General features: G+C 48.0%; 1 protein-coding gene across 2 annotated transcripts in view; it reads left to right on the top strand.

The window, feature by feature from the left end:
- tusc3 (tumor suppressor candidate 3) overlaps window positions 1-21,179 on the top strand; it is a 627,392-nt gene that overhangs the window by 237,196 nt on the left and 369,017 nt on the right. For both annotated transcript variants that reach the window (XM_038791119.1, XM_038791118.1), the window contains exon 3: window positions 16,039-16,156. In XM_038791119.1, the coding sequence (XP_038647047.1) occupies window positions 16,039-16,156 (118 nt within the window). The remainder of the gene's footprint in view (window positions 1-16,038; window positions 16,157-21,179) is intronic.

Genomic DNA, 21,179 nt, shown 5'->3' with positions numbered 1-21,179 from the left:
GCAGGCGATTTAGCTCAATAAGTAGGTGGGGGTTAACATCAGTTCCAGGAAAACAGCTCAGAAGAGGTGGTAGCAGTACCATGCACTTCCAGTCCTGCAATTGGAATCCATAACACATGAAGAAGATTCCACCCTATGTATTGGATATTCACAGAAATACAGATGCCAAAGCACCATATATTGTAGATAGACCCAAAATGCACCCGTAATTGGTAACCTTTTTTGTTGATAGCTTCTATACACCAAAACAATTTCCTTCAAAGACAATGGCAGTAATTGATCCTGCATATTAAGACCTTTCAGGTACTAGGCCCTTGGGTATATTCTCTCTAAATTGTAGAAGAACTGGCAGTAACAACATTTTACTTGGTGCTCTGTGACATGCATGAAAATATTCAGAAAGAAATCATGTTCAAACAAAATACTTCCCTTTAAATAAATCACTACTTTGCAACACTCACTGGCTGAAGTGTACATAGAGATATAGATATAGGTAAAGCCGCCATAGTCCCAGATAACAATAGGCTGCTTTCCCTTTTGAGGAGAAGAGCTAACTGGTGGTGATTTAACATGAGGATCGCCACATCTCAGTCGAGGGACAACATTGAGAAGGCAGGTCTTCATGCATAACCTCAGCCGGTATGGGAATTGAACCCACACTGCTGGCATCGCTCTGCATCATAGCCAACTGAGCTAAACCAGGCATCACAAAAAGAAGAGATGTAGGGTGTCATTTAACCACCCCGTTGCGCCTGACATCGATCCGGGTGCGGCAGTTAAATAGCGGGAGAGGCCAAAATCGAGATTCGCACCAAGTGCAAATCGGATTGCCATCAAGCCGGCCCCCTCTCGATGGCGAGTTTTGGATCTCACCCAAATATGGCAAGCAAATCATTAACCCCAATTTGCATTGATTTCAATCTCATTAGTGAGATCAGTGGCCTTCCGGGAATTAACCGGCTCCCCAGCTAGAAATCACGCGGGCGCCGCTTGGTACTCTTTTTTTAAACGTGAAGCTGGCGCAATGGCTGCTAAGCAGAACTGAGGAGGTGAGTACCATTTCCATTTTCGGCTGACAGGCTCAAGGGCACTGGAGATGCAACCACAGTGCTCGGTAGGGTGGGGAACCCCTCAGAGGGATCGGGATGGGTCGGAGGGCTGAAGCATTCCAGGTTGAGAGTTGCCCCTGGGCTGTTGAGTGGCTTTTCGTCTGTGAGGCCTTCAGGTCACCTTTAAATATTGTGGAAACCCATAATGGGGCAACTACAGCTGCTGCATGTCGGCCCTACCAAACACTTCCAGGACAGAGCCCTGTTTTGGTTATGTGCTGAAGGTCACTTTAACTCCCTTTGACTGTGAGCAGCTGCTAGCTTTGCAGCTGAAGGCTATTGTGAATGAGGAATTGACCTTATTAGTTGCAAGAGCACTTCACAGCTCTCATGATGCAGCAGGTTATGTTTGCTGCTTGCTGCTGCTGGTAGTTGCAAATACCTGAGGGCCATGTGTTTGTTTGCTGCTGCGTGTTTTGCTTCCGTGGCCTGGAGTAAGGAAAGGGCTGATGTAAGATGACCTTCTGACTGCACTGGGGAAGGGCTGCTTTTTCTCTCTTCAGTGCGAGTCAGTTGTTGGGAGCTGCGGGAGGGGGAGCAGGATAGCACAGTGGTTAGCACAGTTGCTTTACAGCTCCAGGGTCCCAGGTTCGATTCCCGGCTTGGGTCACTGCCTGTGTGGAGTCTGCACATTCTCTCCTTGTCTGTGTGGATTTCCTCCGGATGCACCGGTTTCCTCCCACAGTCCAAAGATGTGCAGGTTAGGTGGATTGGCCATGCTAAATTGCCCATAGTGTCCAAAAAGGTTAGGTGGGGTTGCTGGGTTACAGGAATATGGTGGAAGCATGGGCTTCGTCGGGTGCTCTTTCCAGGGGCCGGTGCAGACTCGATGGGCTGAATGGCGTCCTTCTGCACTGTAAATTCTATGATTCTATGAGAGGGAGGTGGATTGATCTGAATGAGCAACTTGATGAAAGTGTTGAAGAAATACTTTTGCAGATTGCTGGTGACGTTATTGTACTGTTGATTGTTTCATGTTTAGTGCCTGGAGGCCATGTGTTTATTTTCTGCTACCTCCTTTGCTTGTGTGGCCTAGAGAAAGGAAAGAAAAGTTGTATGATGACGTGCTGCCAGTGCTGGAGAAGAGGAAGTGGTGCTCTTTCTCTCTTCTGGCGTGCTCTGCGTCAGTGTGACTTTCTGGTATGATTTTCCGCTGTTGAGAGTTTAGGGCTGGGTTCTGCGGGAGGGGTAGAGAGAGCCGAATTGATTCAAATGAACAACTTGATGAAGGTGTTGAAGAAGTGCTTTTGCAAATTGTTGTAATTTCTGACTATTGACTGTTTATTTTGTTTTCCTCGTATAAATTAACTATTTTGGTTATGTGTTTGTACTGATATTCTGTTGTGAAAATGTGTGTGTGTGGCACGCGCCTTTTCCATGTTGATTAATGACTAGTGCGATATATGGACTGTTAAGTAGCTTATTTTCATCTTTTTATATAAACGTATTCTTGACTGTGCCATGTCTCAGGTGGTGATTATTTCATGGCATTTCAAGCAAACTTTGAAGCCTAAACAGAATGCCTGACCTCTAGAAGCATCAGCACAATAGAGGCAACAGCCAACAAACAAACACTCGAGAGCTGGACTTCAGCACGTACGGCCAAAGGGTTGAGTGTGTGGATCAGGGGAGGCCATCTGAGCATGGTCTCCCTAATGTTCCTGGCAGGGATCTGGGTCTTAAATTTAGGGGCTCCTGATGTGGCAGGGGTGAGATCGAGGTTCTCCAGCACAACTGACTCGTTGGATGGTACCCTGAGAGAAAGTGAGCAATGTAACGGTGAGGGAGATTTGAGAAATATGAGGGTCCCGGAGTGGAAGCCCTAACTGATTAGCAATCTCTCTTCTTATCCCATTTCTTATAGATACTAAAATGGATGGTGATATCAGTCCCACAGAGGATGCCCTCGCGGTGCTGGTGGCACAGGTAGTGAGACGTCGGAGAAGGCAGCAGGGTTGCTGCAGGCTGGAGGCAGCACCTCATGTACAGGGGGCTGTCGCCCACTCTGAAGGCCCAGCCACCCATCAGGCAGAGGAGGAACTCAGAGGGGTACGCCAGCGGCGACCCAAAGATTTACAGGCATCATTGTTCTATCGAGGAGATGATGGACAGCATGTGCTGCAGGAGACTCAACAAAGAGACAGAGCAGCACCTGTTCCATTTCCTTGCAAACTTGACACCTGGGGGAAGAGCAGGACACCCCCTTCAGGTGGCTGTGAAGGTGACCACATCCCTGAACTTCTATGCCACCAGTTCATTCCTGGGCTTGAGTGGGGACTTGTGTGGCATTTCACAAGCTACGGCCCACAAGTGCAACAGTGAGGTCACGGATGCCCTGTATGCCCTGGCATCAGATTATAGCAAATTTGAGTTGGACCAACCCCACCAAGGTGCCCCTGTGCAGAATTATCCACCATCATTAGGTTGCCCCAGGTCCAGGTCTAATTGATGGCATGCATGTTTGCCTTCCGCGCACCAGGACATCAGGGAATGCCCTTCATTAACAGGAAAGGTTTCCACTTCCTGAATGATCAACTCATGTGCGGCCACCACCTCTGGATTACACACATGTGTGGTGCGTGCATGACAACTAAGTCCTGAGGCACTTGGACATCCCCAATGTCTTTGAAGACCACATCAGGATGACGTGTTGGTGGACCAGTGCAATACACCCCCAGAGGATTTCCCGCTTTATGATGGTCTGTTGTGCCCTAGACAACCTTGTACAGCTGCGGGGCGACATGCTGGAGAAGGAGCCGGAGGATGGAGGACGGACAGGGGCGAGGTTCCAGCATGCCTGGAGGAGCATGATTTTGACACTACCCTCTCCCCGTACCTCATTAGTTTTCCTCAATTTTCTTGCTCTTTCGTGCTCAACTTCCACGTCTAGGTGTGTCCCCAGGTTGCACATCAGCGGTGAAGGCAGTCTGCTGCTTTTCACACCCATGACATTTGCCCTTGGCAGATGTCCTCTGGGGGGGTTGGTGCTGGGGGTCCCAGCTGACTTGCTGGTGTAACTGGCTTCACCATGCCACTCTGTTCTGCCCGCTGCCCTTGAGATCTACCCGTGTCGATGAGGGGATTTGGAAAAACTGGAGACCGCCGTTGCCTCCTTGATGGCATGCCCTGGGTTGGCCTCCAGTGCCGCCTCCTCCCTGATGGTGCCTGTAGTGCCCTGGGGGTCTACATGGGAAGGGCGGCGGGAGTGAGCTCCAGAGGCCTCTGCGTCACCTGGCTCTGCCAGTCTTGGCGCCTCCCCATTGTCTGCACATGGTGTTGATGCTCTCAGCGATGGTCCTCAGTGACTGGGCCATGCTCTGGAATGTCTGGAAAATGTCTATTTGTACCCAGGACATGCCTTCATCATCTGGGACATGATGTCAAGGTGGTCGGCCATAGACGTCGCGGATTGAGCTATGCCTTGGATACCGCCACTCAAGATGCTGACCTCGTGCTCCAGGCTTTCCACTGCAGTAGCCACCATAGCATTGCTGACTTTGGTGCCACACGGTGTCGGCGTCATTTCATGCGTCCGTAGCCTTTGGGCCTCCTCCAATCGACTATGCGCTTGCTGGAATGTTGCTGACATCCTTTCCAGAATCTTGTGGTCGTCTCCTAGTGGATGGAGATCCTTTGAGAAAATGGACATGTGGTCAATGAGAAGGAAGGAAGGATCATTTTGTCTGACATAAATAACTCACTCGAGGCAGGTCTTCTGGATAAAGGGGTAGCGGATCCTCATCTTTGCGACTCATGCCAACCTCTTGGTCAGTGATTGCTCTCTCCTCAGTAAACCCTGCGATCTCCAGAGCCCATTCCTCAGAGTTTACGAGGACTCGGATCTCCACCTTCAGCCCCGTCTTGGCCCTTCCCGCTTATTCTGGACTATATTCTGCTGTAGGGACAAAGAAAGGGCTTTGTGAGCTCCGCTCTTGATGGAGTCTATAGCAGATGGAATATGTGGGCATCGCAATTGGACATTACGAGGTTGTGCTTGTGGGTGCCAGGGTGTGCTGAGGAGCAAGCACAAAGATTGGATGTGGAGAAGTTGCGAGGTGTCAACCTGTGATTCGGGTGGGGGGGGGGGGGGGGTTGCACTTAGGGGAACCCTTGCAGCTCGGTGGAGCTCCTTGGTCTTCTTCATACATTGTCCAGCAGTCCTTCATGCTGCTCGCATTGACAGCTGCTGCCACCACCTCCCTGGTATTGGGGCCCTCCTGCAGGCTGTCCGATGCCCTCGGGAAACAGGATGACCCATCTCGTATCGACGACGTCAAGAAGCCTGACCAGATCGACATCGACAAAGCGAAGAGCATGTCTGCCATGCTTGTGTGATTACTGGATGTGATTGGTGAGGGAGTGCTTAAACACAGTTCTCCCTTGTTAGCAGCAAGCTGTTGAGGGACATGTCTGGCGAATCAGACGATGAGACAGCCAGTAAAGGCAAGAAGCTTGTGGATGCTCATTTCTGGTACTTAAGTGCTGTTAAATACAGGCCATGATTTTGCCATTGAGAAACACCCTTCCAATCGTGCCCAAAATGACACTTAGAAATGTTCCCATTAAATCGCACCCTTAAGCACACTGCAGAATATTGGGGGATGGGAGGATTTGGATAGAAGCTTCCGAAAAGTGATAAATAACTCCTGAAGTGGTGGCTGCATTCTTCAGACCAGCCGCAGGATAAAGACATATTGAAATGATCGAGCTCTGAAAATAATTAGAATAGGATGGCTACAAATATAATTTTATTAGGATAAGGTCATTATGGGATCTCTACTGGAATATTCTTTAGAGGTTAATCAGGTTAAATTGGAGTGTTTGGCTTTGTAAAATGTGATGGTATTGGGGAATGAGCCCAGCCAGGTAGTAGAAGTTTCACCAGGGGAGCATTTCGGGAACAGTGACCACAATTCAGGAAGTTTTAAAGTGCTGGTGGACAAGGATAAGAATGGTCCTAGGGTGAATGTGCTAAATTGGGGGAAGGCTAATTATAACACTATTAGGCGGGAACTGAAGAACCTAGATTTGGGGCTGATGTTTGAGGGTAAATCAAGATCTGACATGTGGGAGGCTTTCAAATGTCAGTTGAAAGGAATTCAGGACCGGCATGTTCGTGTGGAAGAAGGATAAATACGTCAAATTTCGGGAACCAAGGATAACGAGAGATATTGTAGGCCTCGTCAAAAAGAAAAAGGAGCCATTTGTCAGGGCTAGAAGGCTGGGTAGAGACAAAGCCTGTGTGGAATATAAAGAAAGTAGGAAGGAACTTAAGCAAGGAGTCAGGATGGCTAAAAGGGGTCAGGAAAAGTCATTGGCAAATAGGGTTAAGGAAAATCCCAAGGCTTTTTACATGTACATAAAAAGCAAGAGGGTAGCCAGGGAAAGGGGGGGCCCAGTGAAGGACAGGCAAGGGAATCTATGTGTGGAGCCAGAGGAAATGGGCGGGGTACTAACTGAATATTTTGCATCAGTATTCACCAAAGAGAAGGAATTGGTGGATGCTGAGTCTGGAGAAGGGTGTGTAGGTAGTCTGTGTAACATTGAGATCCAAAAAGACGAGGCGTTGGGCGTCTTGAAAAATATTAAGGTAGATTAGTCCCCAGGGCCTGATGGGATCTACCCCAGAATACTGAAGGAGGGTAGAGAGGAAATTGCTGAGGCCTTGACAGAAATCTTTGGATCCTCACTGTCTTCAGGTAATGTCCCGGAGGACTGGAGAATAGCCAATGTTGTTCCTTTGTTTAAGAAGGGTAGCAAGGATAATCCAGGGAACGACAGGCCAGTGAGCCTTACGTCAGTGGTAGAGAAATTACTGGAGAGAATTGTTCGAGACAGGATCTACTCCCATTTGGAAGCAAATGGACGTATTAGCGAGAGGCAGCACGGTTTTGTGAAGGGGCGGTCGTGTCTCACTAACTTGATAGAGTTTTTCGAAGAGGTCACAAAGATGATTGATGCAGGTAGGGCAGTGGATGTTGTCTATATGGACTTCAGTAAGGCCTTTGACAAGGTCCCTCATGGCAGACTGGTACAAAAGGTGAAGTCACACGGGATCAAGGGTGAACTGGCAAGATGGATACAGAACTGGCTAGGTCATAGAAGGCAGAGAGTAGCAATGGAAGGGTGATTTTCTGATTGGAGGGCTGTGACTAGTGGTGTTCCGCAGAGATCAGTGCTGGAACCTTTGCTGTTCATCGTATTTATAAATGATTTGGAGGAAAATGTAACTGGTCTGATTAGTAAGTTTGCAGATGACACAAAGGTTGGTGGAATTGTGGATAACGATGAGGACTGTCCGAGGATACAGCAGGATTTAGATCGTTTGGAGACTTTGGCAGGACAAATGTGAGGTAATGCATTTTGGAAGGTCTAATGCAGGTAGGGAATATACAGTGAATGGTTGATCCCTCAAGAGTATTGACAGTCAGAGAGATCTAGGTGTACTGGTCCACAGGTCACTGAAAGGGGCAACACAGGTGGTGAAGGTAGTCAAGAAGGCATGCGGCATGCTTGCCTTCATTGGCCGGGGCATTGAGTATAAGAATTGGCAAGTCATGTTGCAGCTGTATAGAACCTTAGTTAGGCCACATTTGGAGTATAGTGTTTATTTCTGGTCGCCACACTACCAGAAGAATGTGGAGGCTTTAGAGAGGGTGCAGAAGAGATTTACAAGGACGTTGCCTGGTATGGAAGGTATCAGCTATGAGGAGCGGTTGAATAAACTCTGTTTGTTCTCACTAGAACGACGGAGGTTGATGGGCGATCTGATAGAGGTCTACAAAATTATGAGGGGCATAGACAGAGTGGATAGTCAGAGGCTTTTTCCCAGGATAGAGGGATCAATTACTAGGGGGCATAGGTTTAAGGTGCGAGGGGCAAGATTTAGAAATGTACGAGGCACGTTTTTTAACACAGAGTGTAGTTGGTGTCTGGAACTCGCTGCCAAACGAGGTGACGGCAGTGACGTTTAAGGGGCATCTTTACAAATCCATGAATAGGATGGGAATAGAAGGATACGGACCCCGGAAGTGTAGAAGATTTTAGTATAGATGGGCAGCATGGTCGGCAAAGGCTTGGAGTGCCGAAGGGCCTGTTCCTGTGCTGTTTCTTTGTTCTTTGTTGTTCTTTGATGCTGATGGAAAAAAGGCTCTCTAAAACCACTTCACTTGCTCGTGGTTGACATTGCTATATTAACATTTGTACAATTTGTACAAAAAGAAAAGTAATTTTATGATATAGCAAAAAGGCTTTTGAACTAATTATGAATAATGTAGCTTATAAGGTTGTGTCAGCAACATAGAACCTGTTCAGCTGCTAAATTACCAGCTTTATCAGACAGAGCAGTCAGATTTAATGAATCTGAGAAAAATCCAAAATTCTTTCTTAGAACTAGTTATTGTCCTGTTTTAAAGAAGAACAGATGGTGTAGAAATTTCCTGGCATAAGTAAGTAAATTTCAGAAACAGAGGTGGGATTCCCCCTTTCAGAAACAAAGTGTTGACCCACGGACTGAATCAATGGACTTACACGACAAGCAAATTGGCACTGGAGCAATTCAGGATCCGTTAATGGGCGCGCACCGGTGACACGTGGAACACAATCGATTCCAATGAAAAACGGTGTCCGATTTGCCAGGGTCGGGATTGCCACTGGAGAGGCTGACAAGCTGGGGCCGCACATTAGCATTCCACTCCCCACACACTCATCACAGCCAACAGGATGGCAATGCGGAGAGTGGCACCCCGGTTTGCTGACCCTGAGTTGGAGGCCTGCTGGATACCGGGCTACAAGGTGACCCGGCCTGCACTGAAGCCCCAACCCCTGCATGTCCCCCTCTGGCATTCTTCCCCCGCCGATCCACACACCCATCCCCGGCCGTTCCCCCGGCTCTCTGCCTTCCTCACCGCACCCCTGGCCGGCCCCTTTGGTGCCTGGCACAGTCCCTGCTGGTAGCACCTGTCCCTGCCAGTGGTACGTTCAGCGGCCCCAATCCAGTGCCCTTTAGGGGTCACCGTGGGCATTCCCCGTATGTGGGGCACATGATGCCCCCCTAGCAGGTGCCGTTTGGTTGTTGATGGGAGGTGTTGATGGGGCGGAGGTGGGGAGGATTGAGGGATTGCGAGGGGGGTTGGTGGGTGGAGGGAGAGTTTGAGGATGGGGGGTAGGTGGGGGCATCCATGCGGCGAGTGTCATTCTGCGCGACCACATGCTACGGTGACGGTTAGTGGGGTGAGCAGCAAGATGGCAGTCCGTGCCTGTACACCGCCCGGTCCACTGCTAACCCCCTGTCACTGCCCCGCTAAACCCCCGCAGCCCTGGCGGACACCACCCCCTCCCCCCAACCACAGTCCCAGCCAGCCCTGCCGGCATCCCATGATTGTGCCTCTGGGAATATGTCCTATGTTGTCTCTCTCTAAGCAGCCATGGCGCCCGTTTCCTGATTTTTAAAACCATAAGAGCAGCACAATAGTACAGTGGTTAGCACAGTTTCTTCAAAGCTTCAGGGTCCCAGGTTCGCTCACCATTTGTGTGGAGTCTGCATGTTCTCCCCATATCTGCGTGGGTTTCCTCCGAGTGCTCCAGTTTCCTCCCACAGCCAAAGATGTGCGGGTTACGTGGATTGGCCATGATAAATTTCCTTTTGTGTACAAAAACTGGTTAGGTGGGGTTAAAGGATTATGGGGACGGGATGGAGGCATGGGCTTAAGTGGCGTGCTCTTTCCAAGGGCTGGTGCAGATTCAATGGGCTGAATTGCCTCCTGCACTATAAATTGTATGGTAAACTGAAACTCGCTGTCGGTAATTCTTCCTGACAGAGGCGGAGCATCACAGAAGCCCCGGAGATACCGGGTTGGGCCCGTTAATGATATGCCAATTGCATTTACTGTACATATGGAGTAGAATGTATTGGCGCACTGTCGAAGCACCGGAGCAGTGCATTTTGTCAGGCGCCTGGCGCCAGCCACCATTTCCGGCTGACGTGCGATTCTCTGCCCATTTCCTGATTCTGGCATTGCTAGAGAGAGAATCCCGCCCAGGACTTTTCCCAATGAACTAGATTGATCAGACTGTTTGCTCATCAGTTTGGTTTCAGACATGAAACGTTCTGCCTCCAGCAAACTGACCTGCAGACAGGCTCAGCATGCCACAAGATAGAGCCGACATCCACAAACAGTATTCCACTGCAAGTTCTCTGTTTGCTAGTAGTTAATTAGCCTGACATTCCTGAGGCTACGTCATTTCACATTTTTGAAAACTTAAAAACACTCTCCTTCATATTTATTTTTATGTCCTGTGACAAATAACAGATTCCTCAGGTGGCCCATGGTTTAGAAGTTATGGTAAGAAAATATTGGGAAAGATGTAGCACAGTGGTTAGGCCAGGGTTCCAGGTTCGATACCCGCTTGGGTCACTGTCTGTACGTTCTCCCCATGTCTGCGTGGGTTTCCTCCGAGTGCTCCGTTTTCCTCCCACAAGTCTCAAAAGACGTGCCTATTAGATGAATTGGACATTCTGAATTCTCCCTCTATGTGCCAAACAGCCGCCGGAATGTGACGACAAGGGGCTTTTCACAGTAACTTCGTTGCAGTGTTAATGTAAGCCTTCTTGTGACAGTAATAAAGATTATTATTATTATCATTGTGATAACATCAGAAAGATTTGAGAAATGCACCATTGGGGGGGCTAGAAGCAGTTGGAGACACAAACGTACAGCATTCAAATCCATTGCACCCGAGAAGTATGATGCCACTGGCACTTACTTCTGGAGGTGACCACCAATCCACTGCCCCAGCCTCCCAAGTTCCCAAGTTTGGCGGTCGTGGCATTTTGAGGAGTCCAATGCAATGCTCAATGTTAGCCTGGGTGGCCTCATGCGCGTTGTTGTATCGGACCTCCGCATCGGTCACCAGCCTCCGTACTGGTGTCATTTGCCAGGTCCTCAACGGGTACCCTTTATCTCCCAAGAGACAACCAGTCATAATGTAGTGGTCCTCGAAGAGATCAGGCATGTCCAACTGCCCCAGGATGTAGCTGTCGTGCACACTCCCTGGGGAGCATGCACACACATGCAAGATCTTCATTTGGTGGTCACACACAAGCTGGACGTTCAGGCAGTGGAACCCTTCCTGTTGATGTAGGGAACTCCCAACAACCTGGTGCACTCAAGGTGACATGCTTGCTATCTATTACCACCTGGACCTAGGGCATCCAATCGATGGCAGAAAACCCTGCTTCCCGGGCATCCTGTTGGGCTTGGTCCATGTCAAAGTTTGTATAGTTTGCTGCCTGGGCACACATGGCATCCGTGACTTTATGGATGCACTTGTGGGCTGTAGCTTGTGAGATGCCGCACAAGTCCCTGCTCGAGCCCTGGAATGATCCTGAGGCTGTAAATTTCAAGGTTGCGTTAACCTTGATGGCCACCAGGAATGCGTATCCCCCTCCTCCGTGTGGTGCCAAGTCCGTAAGGACATGGCACAGATGCCGTAATGTACCCTTGTTAAGGTGGAGCCTCCTGCAGCAGACGCTGTCCGTCATTTGTCCTAAAGACCTTGGGCCGTCGCTGGACTTCCCTTCTGTGTCCCTCCCTGGCCTTATGGGTGGCTGGATCCTCAGGGTGTGGGGCAGGGCCCTGCACATGGGCCACTTCCTCGAGCCTCTGTTGACATTACTGCTGCCTTCTCCAGTGCCTGGTGCAATCATAGAATTTGCAGTGCAGAAGGAGGCCATTCAGCCCATCGAGTCTACACCGGCTCTTGGAAAGAACACACTATTTAAACCCATGTCTCCATCCTTTCTCCGTAACCCCACCTAACTTAAGGGCAATTTAGCATGGTCCATCCACCTAACCTGCACATCTTTGGTCTGCCAGCAGCACCACAAGGGCAGCCTCCACAGGGTCCAAGATATCATCCATCCCATGTAATATCTGTAAGGAATTGGAGAGAGTGAGAGACTGAGAACCAGTAGTGTCTTCCACCCCAGGGCCCTCCATTCACCATTGCTCCCCCCACCTCCCCTCTACCCCAAATCCCCTGCTATCCATTATGCCTTGACCACAAACCCTGGTGTCATCGGGGGTCCCTGTACTGTAGACACCAGCATGTAACATTACCTGGACCGGGCGCTGGTCCCCTCCCGGGTGCGCACACCCAATTTCTCGCACTGAAACGTCCCCAGTGTTGGGCCCAGCTCCTGAGTGTTCGGATGTTGGCTGCTGCATCTATGGTGCTGCTTCCTGCAGTTTTCAGCCACAGTGTCCAGGCATCACGGCCTGATTGGGATTCTAGACAATAGCTACCACGTGCTCGACATGGCATGCCTACCCATGGGAATCCACTTAGGAAGTGTGAAATGCTCACTTAACTATTGATTGCCAATTCCCTGTTAGAAACCATCAGCCACGCAGTAAGAGGCCTCCACGGTCAGTGGGAGTTATGGGTGGTCAGTGGGTCACTCAGCCATGGGCTGAGGTTGCTCCTACTATAGGTACACACAGTCCAGCGGGTGGCATGGCAGACCCGTGGGCGCTGAGACACTCCCCCGCAGCTCAGGGGCGACCCCCCCCCACATACATACACACACACACACACACACACACCACCAATGACCCACTCCCCCCAACCAAGGATTCCCCACCACAGGGGCTCAACATCATCCCCCAACGCCCCCCCTCCCTAAATACTGGGGTGGCAACCCAAGTGCCCCAGGTTGATTGCCTTGTTTCGAAGATGGCTACTCACCTCCTTGGATCCCCGCAGCAGCCATTCCGCCAGCTTTATGTTTTTAAAAAGGTATGCTAATCGGTGCCTGAGTGACCACTTTCTGGGGAGGCACTTAGATCACAGGAGGTGCTTAGATAGGGGGTTGTTCCAATTAATTGTAAGGATATTGGCTTTAAGTGGTGATTATTGGTTTCTCGCCACGCAAGGGCAGGATCTTGATTTCGACAAAGGGAGTGGGCCGGTTAGATTGCAAACCGATTGATGACCAGCGTGGTTCCCAATTTTGGTGTTTCCCAGAACCTAACATAGAATTTGTCATAGAATTTACAATGCAGAAGGAGGCCATTCGGCCCATCGAGTCTGCACCGGCTCTTGGAAAGAGCACCCTACCCAAGGTCAACACCTCCACCCTATCCCCATAACCCAGTAACCCTACCCAACACTAAGGGCAATTTTGGACACTAAGGGCAATTTATCATAGCCAATCCACCTGACCTGCACATTTTTGGACTGTGGGAGGAAACCGGAGCACCCGGAGGAAACCCACGGACACACGGGGAGGATGTGCAGACTCCACACAGACAGTAACCCAAGCCGGAATCGAACCTCGGACCCTGGAGCTGTGAAGCTATTGTGCTATCCACAATGCTACCGTGCTGCCCATGGTCGCGGCCTAACGACCGTGTTGCGCTCTCGCTCAAGAGACTGTAAAATCACACCTTGAATTGGATGATCAGCCATGATCATAACGAATGGCGGAGCAGGCTCCAAGGGCTGAATGGCCTCCTCCTGCTTCTATTTTCTGTGGGCGGAATTTAAAGCCCAAAAGACAGAGTCCCTTTTTGGGAACGTATTGCCGAAAAAGACCCTACTACGAAACGGGACTCTGTTGTTTTCTTGGCCTTGGTCAGGACCGACCTGCTGAGGCCACACTGATTTCATTTCCTGCACTGACCAGATCAGGGCGGCAATTCTCTCGACCCCCCCAGGACCACTCTCAACTCCAACCCCCCCTTCCCCGCCCCCCACTGCACCAACTTAGTTCTTAGAGGGTCCTCGAGCAACCCCTCACCCCACCTCATAAGAGCAGGGCACCCCTGGGCCCATTCCCTGGCATGGGTAGCCTGGAACCCAGGCACCTTGGCACTGCCAGCCTGTCACCTTATCAGTATCCCTGCCAGCCTGCCAGTGCATCCTGGGCACCCTGGCTGTTCTAGGTTGGCAGTACCAAATGTCAGGCTGGAAGTGCTAAGGTGCCTGGGTCGCTGCAAGAGTGCCAGGGTACCACCTGCTTAGAGCCCGAGCATCCAGGGGCCCCTGATAGCCTGGGAGGCCCCCCGCCAGCAACCATTATGCCTTGTTCACGTTGATGTGGACCAATGCTAAACAGCGCCATAGAGAGGTCTCCCAGGTTTGGGCATTCATTCCCGGGCCTCGGGTGAATTGGACGATGACATGTTTAAATGTGCCTAATGGCTTCCTTAAATACATACAACTGGATTAAGCCCAAATTGGGCAAGATCGAGATCACTATGTCTTGTGAGATCTCGTTAGCGCTTGCAAGGTGTTCAGAGCATCGGAAATCTCGCGAGAGGATTCATTGAATTGTGTTTCTATGTTATGGAATTCCCTCTACGTACCTGAATGAACATAGAACATAGAACAGTACAGCACAGAACAGGCCCTTCGGCCCTCGATGTTGTGCCGAGCAATGATCACCCTACTCAAACCCACGTATCCACCCTATACCCGTAACCCAACAACCCCCCCTTAACCTTACTTTTTAGGACACTACGGGCAATTTAGCATGGCCAATCCACCTAACCCGCACACCTTTGGACTGTGGGAGGAAACCGGAGCACCCGGAGGAAACCCACGCACACACGGGGAGGACGTGCAGACTGCACACAGACAGTGACCCAGCCGGGAATCGAACCTGGGACCCTGGAGCTGTGAAGCATTTATGCTAACCACCATGCTACCGTGCTGCCCTAAGTGCTACTCCAGGAACATTCAAGAACATGCAGGAAAAAGCAGCCTGCTTGATTGATTCATCATTTTAAATATCCACACTCTCCACTGCTGTTGTCGTAGAGTCTGGTACAGCCAGGATTAATGTGGGAATGAGTACCATGCTGCCCACACTGTAATGTAAGCAGGCATATGACCCAGGGTCAGGGTCAGGCTTCAGATGGACAAAGATATATAAAGACCTAGGATGGATTAAGCTCCATACATGTACCCTCTCCTGTATATATGCATATTGTTGTGAGGTGTAAAAAAAGACTTTCTGTTAATATACTCAAGACTACAAAGCCTACTTTATGGTTTCCGAAGCAGGATTCTTCAGTCTCTACAGCGTGTATAATCTACAAAAGGCACTGCAGTAACATTCAAGGTTCTTAACTGCTACCACTGTAACTGCTACCACTTGGAAGGACAAGGGTCTCAGACATTCAGGACATTATCCTGACTTGGCTATATAATAATAATCTTTATTAGTGTCAAAAGCAGGCTTACATTAACACTGCAATTAAGTTACTGTGTAAATCCCCTAGTCATCACACTCCGTCGCCTGTTCAGGTACACTAAGGAGGAATTCAGAATGTCTAATTCACCTAACAAGCACGTTGCTCAGGGCTCATGTGAGGAAACCAGAGATGGGAGAACATTCAGAAGCTGCACAGACAGTGACCCAAGCGGGAGTCAAACCCGGGTCCCTGGCGCTGTGAAGCAACAGTGCGAATCACTGTGCCCCCCTGCCATTCTTTCACTGTTGCTGGGTCAAAATCTGGATCTTACTCCCTAACACGCTGGGTGTATCTAAACTGCTTCGACTACATTAGTTGAAGAAGGAAATCCATCATGTCCTTTGTGGGTTATTAGGGAAGGGAAATACATGCTGACTTTGTTAACAAAGCTCACACACCGTCAGTGAATAAAAACAGGCATAATATAGCGACTGAAATAATTTACAAATGTGTTTCACTCCTATTAGGTAATTTTAATATTTGTTGATTGATTAAGTTCATGGATGACATCCTTATAGGTGTGACTATAAATACATTCAAGTTGTTATGACTACTGTCAACTTACTGAGTTTGCTGAACAAGGAATATGTAGTTTAGGTGGTCATACAATAAATTAATGTCTTCATTCTGCGAGTTTATTTTTATGCATTGTATTTTATGTTCTGCAGACAGGCGAATGAAGAATACCAGGTGCTGGCAAACTCGTGGCGATATTCATCTGCCTTTTCTAATAAGTTGTTCTTCACTGTGGTGGACTATGATGAGGGAGCAGATGTATTTCAACAGGTATGGATTTTGTTATGTTCTGTGGCTATCAACCAGTTCTACATGATGAATGTAGAGCACGACATCTACTGGCTCCCCTTTATTTGCACAACTAGTTATGTTCTCAAAAGAACTCTAATATGTTTGTCTAACACAATTTCCTTTTGTAAACCTGTTTTTTACGTCCTCCTGCCAGCAGTTTTGTCAGCGGACGGGTGGCCATAACATTTCTTGGATGGGATGGTCTTTCCACTGGTTTTCTCCACCCCGACCTCTTAGTAAGTTTACTGTGGGATGGTCGGGGCCATGGCCAGCTGGCGGTCCTTGCCCCAATTAATAGGCTTATGTAACCAATTACCCTGGGCCGGATGGGATACATTCCAGGTTACTGTTCGAGGCAAGAGAGGATATAGCTGGGCCCTTAACAGATATCTTTGCATCATCTTTGGCCACAGGCAAGGTTCCAGAGGACTGGAGAATAGCCAATGTTGTCCTTTACTTAAGAAGGGAAGCAGGGATAATCCAGGCAATTATTGGTCGGTGAGCCTGACGTTAGTGGTCGGGAAGTGTTGGCGAAGATACTGAGGGACAGGATTTATTCACATTTGGAAGCAAATGGATTTGTTAGTGATAGGCAATATGGTTTTGTGCAGGGAAGGTCATTTTGTACCTACCTGATAGATTGTTTTGAAGAGGTGACAAAATTAATTTATGTGGGAAAGGCTGTGGATGTCGTCTACATAGACTTTAATAAGGCTTTTAACAAGGGCCCGCGTGGCAGACTGGTACAAAAGGTAAAGTTGCATGGGATTCGGGATGGGCTAGCGAGCTGGATAAAGAACTGGCTTGGTAACAGGAGACAGAGAGTTTTTCAGAATGGAGATCTGTAACTAGTGGTGTTCCACAGGGATCAGTCCTGGGACCACTGTTGTTTGTAATATATATATTTATATATATATACATGATCTCGTATGTGGTCTGATTAGCAAGTTTACAGATGGCACTAAAATAGGTGGAGTTGCAGATAGTGAAGTGGACTGTCAGAGAATGCAGCAGAATATAGATAGATTGGAGAGTTGGGCAGAGAAATGGCTGGTGGAGTTCAATTCTGACAAATGCGAGGTGGTGCATTTTGGAAAATCAAATTCACGTGTGAATTATAATGTAAATGGTAGAACCCTTACGAGCATTAACATACAGAGCGATCTGGGCATTCAGATCCATAGTTCCATGAAAGTGGCAATGCAAGTGACTAAAGTCGTCATGAAGGCATTTGGCATGTTTGCCGTCGTCGGCTGGGACATTGAGTACAAGAGTTGGCAGGTCATGTCACAGCTGTTTAAAACTTTAGTTTGGCCACATTTGGAATATTGCATGCAGTTCTGTTCACCGCACTACCAGAAGGATGTGGATGCTTTGGAGAGAGTGCAAAGGCGATTTACCAGGATGTTGCCTGGTCTGGATGGTGGGAGCTATGAGGAGAGGTTGAATAAACGCAGATTGTTTTTGTTGGAAAAACAGAGGCTGAGGGGAGACCTGATTGAGGTGTACAAAATCACAAGAGATATAGACAGGTGAATAATCAGAAGCTTTTTCCCAGGTGGAAGACTCAATTACAAGGGGACACAGATTCAAGGTGAGAGGGGGCAAGTTTAGGGGAGATGTGCGGGGAAAGTTTTTCATGCAGAGGGTGGTACGTGTCTGGAACCCTAGCCAGTGGAGGTGGTGGAGGCAGACATGATAACAACCTTTAAGAAATATCTTGCTAGACACATGAACGGGTCGGAATGGAGGGATACAGATCGTTTGGGCAATAAATTGTAGGTCTTGTCATGTGAGAGTGCCTTTAAGAATTGGATGTTTAAGAAATGTACCTTTAAGAAATGAAGCTGATTATATTACTGAAGTGATGTCACGGGGGAAGGGGGGGGGGGGGCTGGGGGGAGTTGAGCTCACTTCTGCTTTTTGGAAGTTTTAGTTTCAGTTTGAAGAAAGCTTTGGTGTGGCTGTGAGCTGCATCGCTGGTGATCTCTGCGATGAAGGACTATCTCTTAATCCTTTGGTGAAATTGGAATTGTAAAAAGGTCTCAGTATTGAATATAAATCTAATGTGCTTCTGTTTGAAGGATTTTTAAAGTCTTTTGGATCTGTAAAAGAACAGTTTGCAGGATTGGGTAGTGTTGTATTATTTTTGGGGTTATCTTTGAAGTAAGGGGCGTTAAGAGATCCAATTTTTATTTAAAAAGGTTAATTTGAGCTCATGGAATAAACATTGTTTTGTTTTAAAAACCATGTGTCCATAATTGTAATACTACACCTGGGGAACAAGCCGTGTGCTTCAAAAGTAACAATCCATTAAAGGTGGGGGTTGGTTGAACTCCATGATACATTTTGGTGTTCTGAAAGCACCTCTCCCATAACAGTCGAAAAAAGGAATCTGAATTAGTGCAGGTTCGGTGGACTGCAAGGCCTGTTCCTGTGTTGTAATGTTCTTTATTCTTTATTCTACTCATCATATATCAGCTATTTCCCACCCAGCCTCAACTCTCAGATTGGTGGGAGGAGTTCAGAGCAGGGAGAAAGCCAGAAAAGCAACCCTGTAAATGCCGAGTGCAGGTTGGTGGAGGTGGTGGGCAGTACCTTCATCAACAGCCTCCTTTTAACATCAGGCACCCCGCCCCACCACCACCACCAAAAAGGACTGTCCCTTGCGGGCATTCTCTCCTCCCACTGGCCTCTCCAACAACATTCTCACGCCACTCTGCCCACCACCTGGGCATCACCTTCCTACTCTGCCCTGTATCACCAAAACTTACCTGGTCCTGGACTCTGAAGACTGAGGCTCCGGGGACTGCTTGCACTGCCAGTTCTGTCTACTTCAGCTTCTGACACTGCAGGTACTAGAGAGCGACAAGCCAACCAAATTGACCAGTAACTGTCTGAGGCAGGCTTTACTCCTGAGTGTTTGGCTGAAGTCCCGTCCCCAGCCAATGAGTGCTGGAGCATTATATGACTGTGGGGCTGTCTGTACCAGCGGGGATGTGTTCTCTGCTAACTCATTAGATGGCAGGGAGGAAAACCTTGCCATTCTAAAATCCTGGCCTATTCACACTGTGATTTTCTAAGTCGATTGTTAAGACTTCCTTAATAAGATTCCAACACTTTCCAGATAACTGATGTCAGAATAACTGCCTGAAGTTCCCTGTTTATTTTCTCTCTGGGAATTCACTGAAACTATTCTAGAATCTAGGAAAATGTCATCATCAGTGCATCCACTATTTTTGCAGAGTCTGGAAATTGTTTAGCTTTTAGTCCCTTAAGGTTCTGTCATATTTATCGAATAACAACCATTCTGAATAATTGGATAAATTAAGTTGACCATTTACAAATTTTCGTATCTAGTGTTAATATGCTGTTTTTGAACCCGTGACCTGTGGCTGTTCTTTTTAAACTTGAGAACATTCAGTTTCTTTAATTATCTAATCTTTAAATCCTAAACCATTCGAAAAGTCTCTTCAGTGAAGGGGGAAAAAAAAAACAACACAAAATGTGACAAGAAGGCTTCAGTATATCAGTGTTTTTCAAACCTTTTTGCCCGGAACCCAATTTTACCAAATGGCCTTTCCTTGCCACCCATGCCGGCCGACCTTTGCGACCCATGCCGGCCGATCTTTGCGACCCACGCTGCCTGAACTTCACGATCCACCATTTTAATTTACCTTTAATGTAACAGGTGAGCGTGCTTGGACTTCACAATCTCACTTGCTTTGTCATTCAGTGCTACAATTCTGATAATGACTTCAGCTGATGATTTAAGATCTCACTGCATCCATTGAAAAAAATCAAGAGGTTCATTCTCGAACTCCCCATGCTTCGTCTTCAAATGTCTTTAAAGGTTTCAAGTTTTTAAACTTTCATGTGCCAGTGCTTCCCTGTGTATAACACAGATGAACTTGCTTGGAATTACCGACATTCTGAAAGTTGGTCACAAGCCGGCATTTTCAAAAGCTTCCCACGATCTGGAACGCTGCAACGCATAGCTCTGCGATTCGGATTTGCCGCAACGCATAGCCCGATCAGGATCGCCGCGACGCATGGCCCCATGATTGGAAATGACGCCAACCATGGCCCCGGGATCGGGATTGCCGCGACGCATGGCCCCACGACATTCCCAATACCCCCTGTGACCCATCTGCGGGTTGCAACTCTTAAGTTTGAAAATGACTGCAGAATATTATTAAATTTCATTGCATAATGTTCTAATTTTCCAATAAGTAATCGAAAAGTAACCACACAGCTCATGGCAACAATTTCAGATAATGTAACTATTAATAGTTCCATACAATACAAATTGTAGGAATCTGAATGGATTTTATAAAATTGTGTTAGCGGATAACTTGACAGTAATACACTCTGACACAATATTACAATATTGTTTTTGCACACAGATGCATATTATTAAAATATTGTTTTTGCATACAGATGCATTTCAAAAACCTATTTTGCACCTTTGGAGACAAAGGGTTGAATTTTAACTGCAGGGCAGGTGAGTTCCTGTGCAGATGCCAGGTTAAGAGCCAGAAAGTGCCAGCTTGTTGGGACGTTGACAGGAACCCACAGCCATTCTGCATTTGTGTATTTCTATTTGACCTTGGGCTTTGGATGTTGCTGACAAGGCCAACATTTACTGTCTGCCCCTAGTTGCCATCAGAGAAGATTGAGCTACTTCTTAAACTGCTGCAGTTCTTGTATGTAGGTACATCCACAGTGGTTTAGGCAGAGTTTTGAGGATTTTCGCCCAGCAACAGTGGAGGAATGCCAATATAGTTCAACTCAGGATTGTATGTAGTTTGGAGGAGAACTTTCAGGAGGTGGGGTTGCCATGCCTCTGCTGCCCATGTCTTTCCAGGTAGTAGAAGTTGCTGGTTTGGAAGGTATTATTGAAGGAATCTTGGCAAGTTACTCCAGTGTACCTTAGAGAAGGTCCACACTGCTGACATGGCCACTGGTGATGGAGGGAGTGAATGTTTATCATAGTTGTTGG

This window comes from Scyliorhinus canicula, chromosome 3 (assembly GCF_902713615.1).
Source record: "Scyliorhinus canicula chromosome 3, sScyCan1.1, whole genome shotgun sequence".
Classification (NCBI taxonomy): domain Eukaryota; kingdom Metazoa; phylum Chordata; class Chondrichthyes; order Carcharhiniformes; family Scyliorhinidae; genus Scyliorhinus; species Scyliorhinus canicula.
This window is presented reverse-complemented; position numbering and strand designations above follow the sequence as displayed.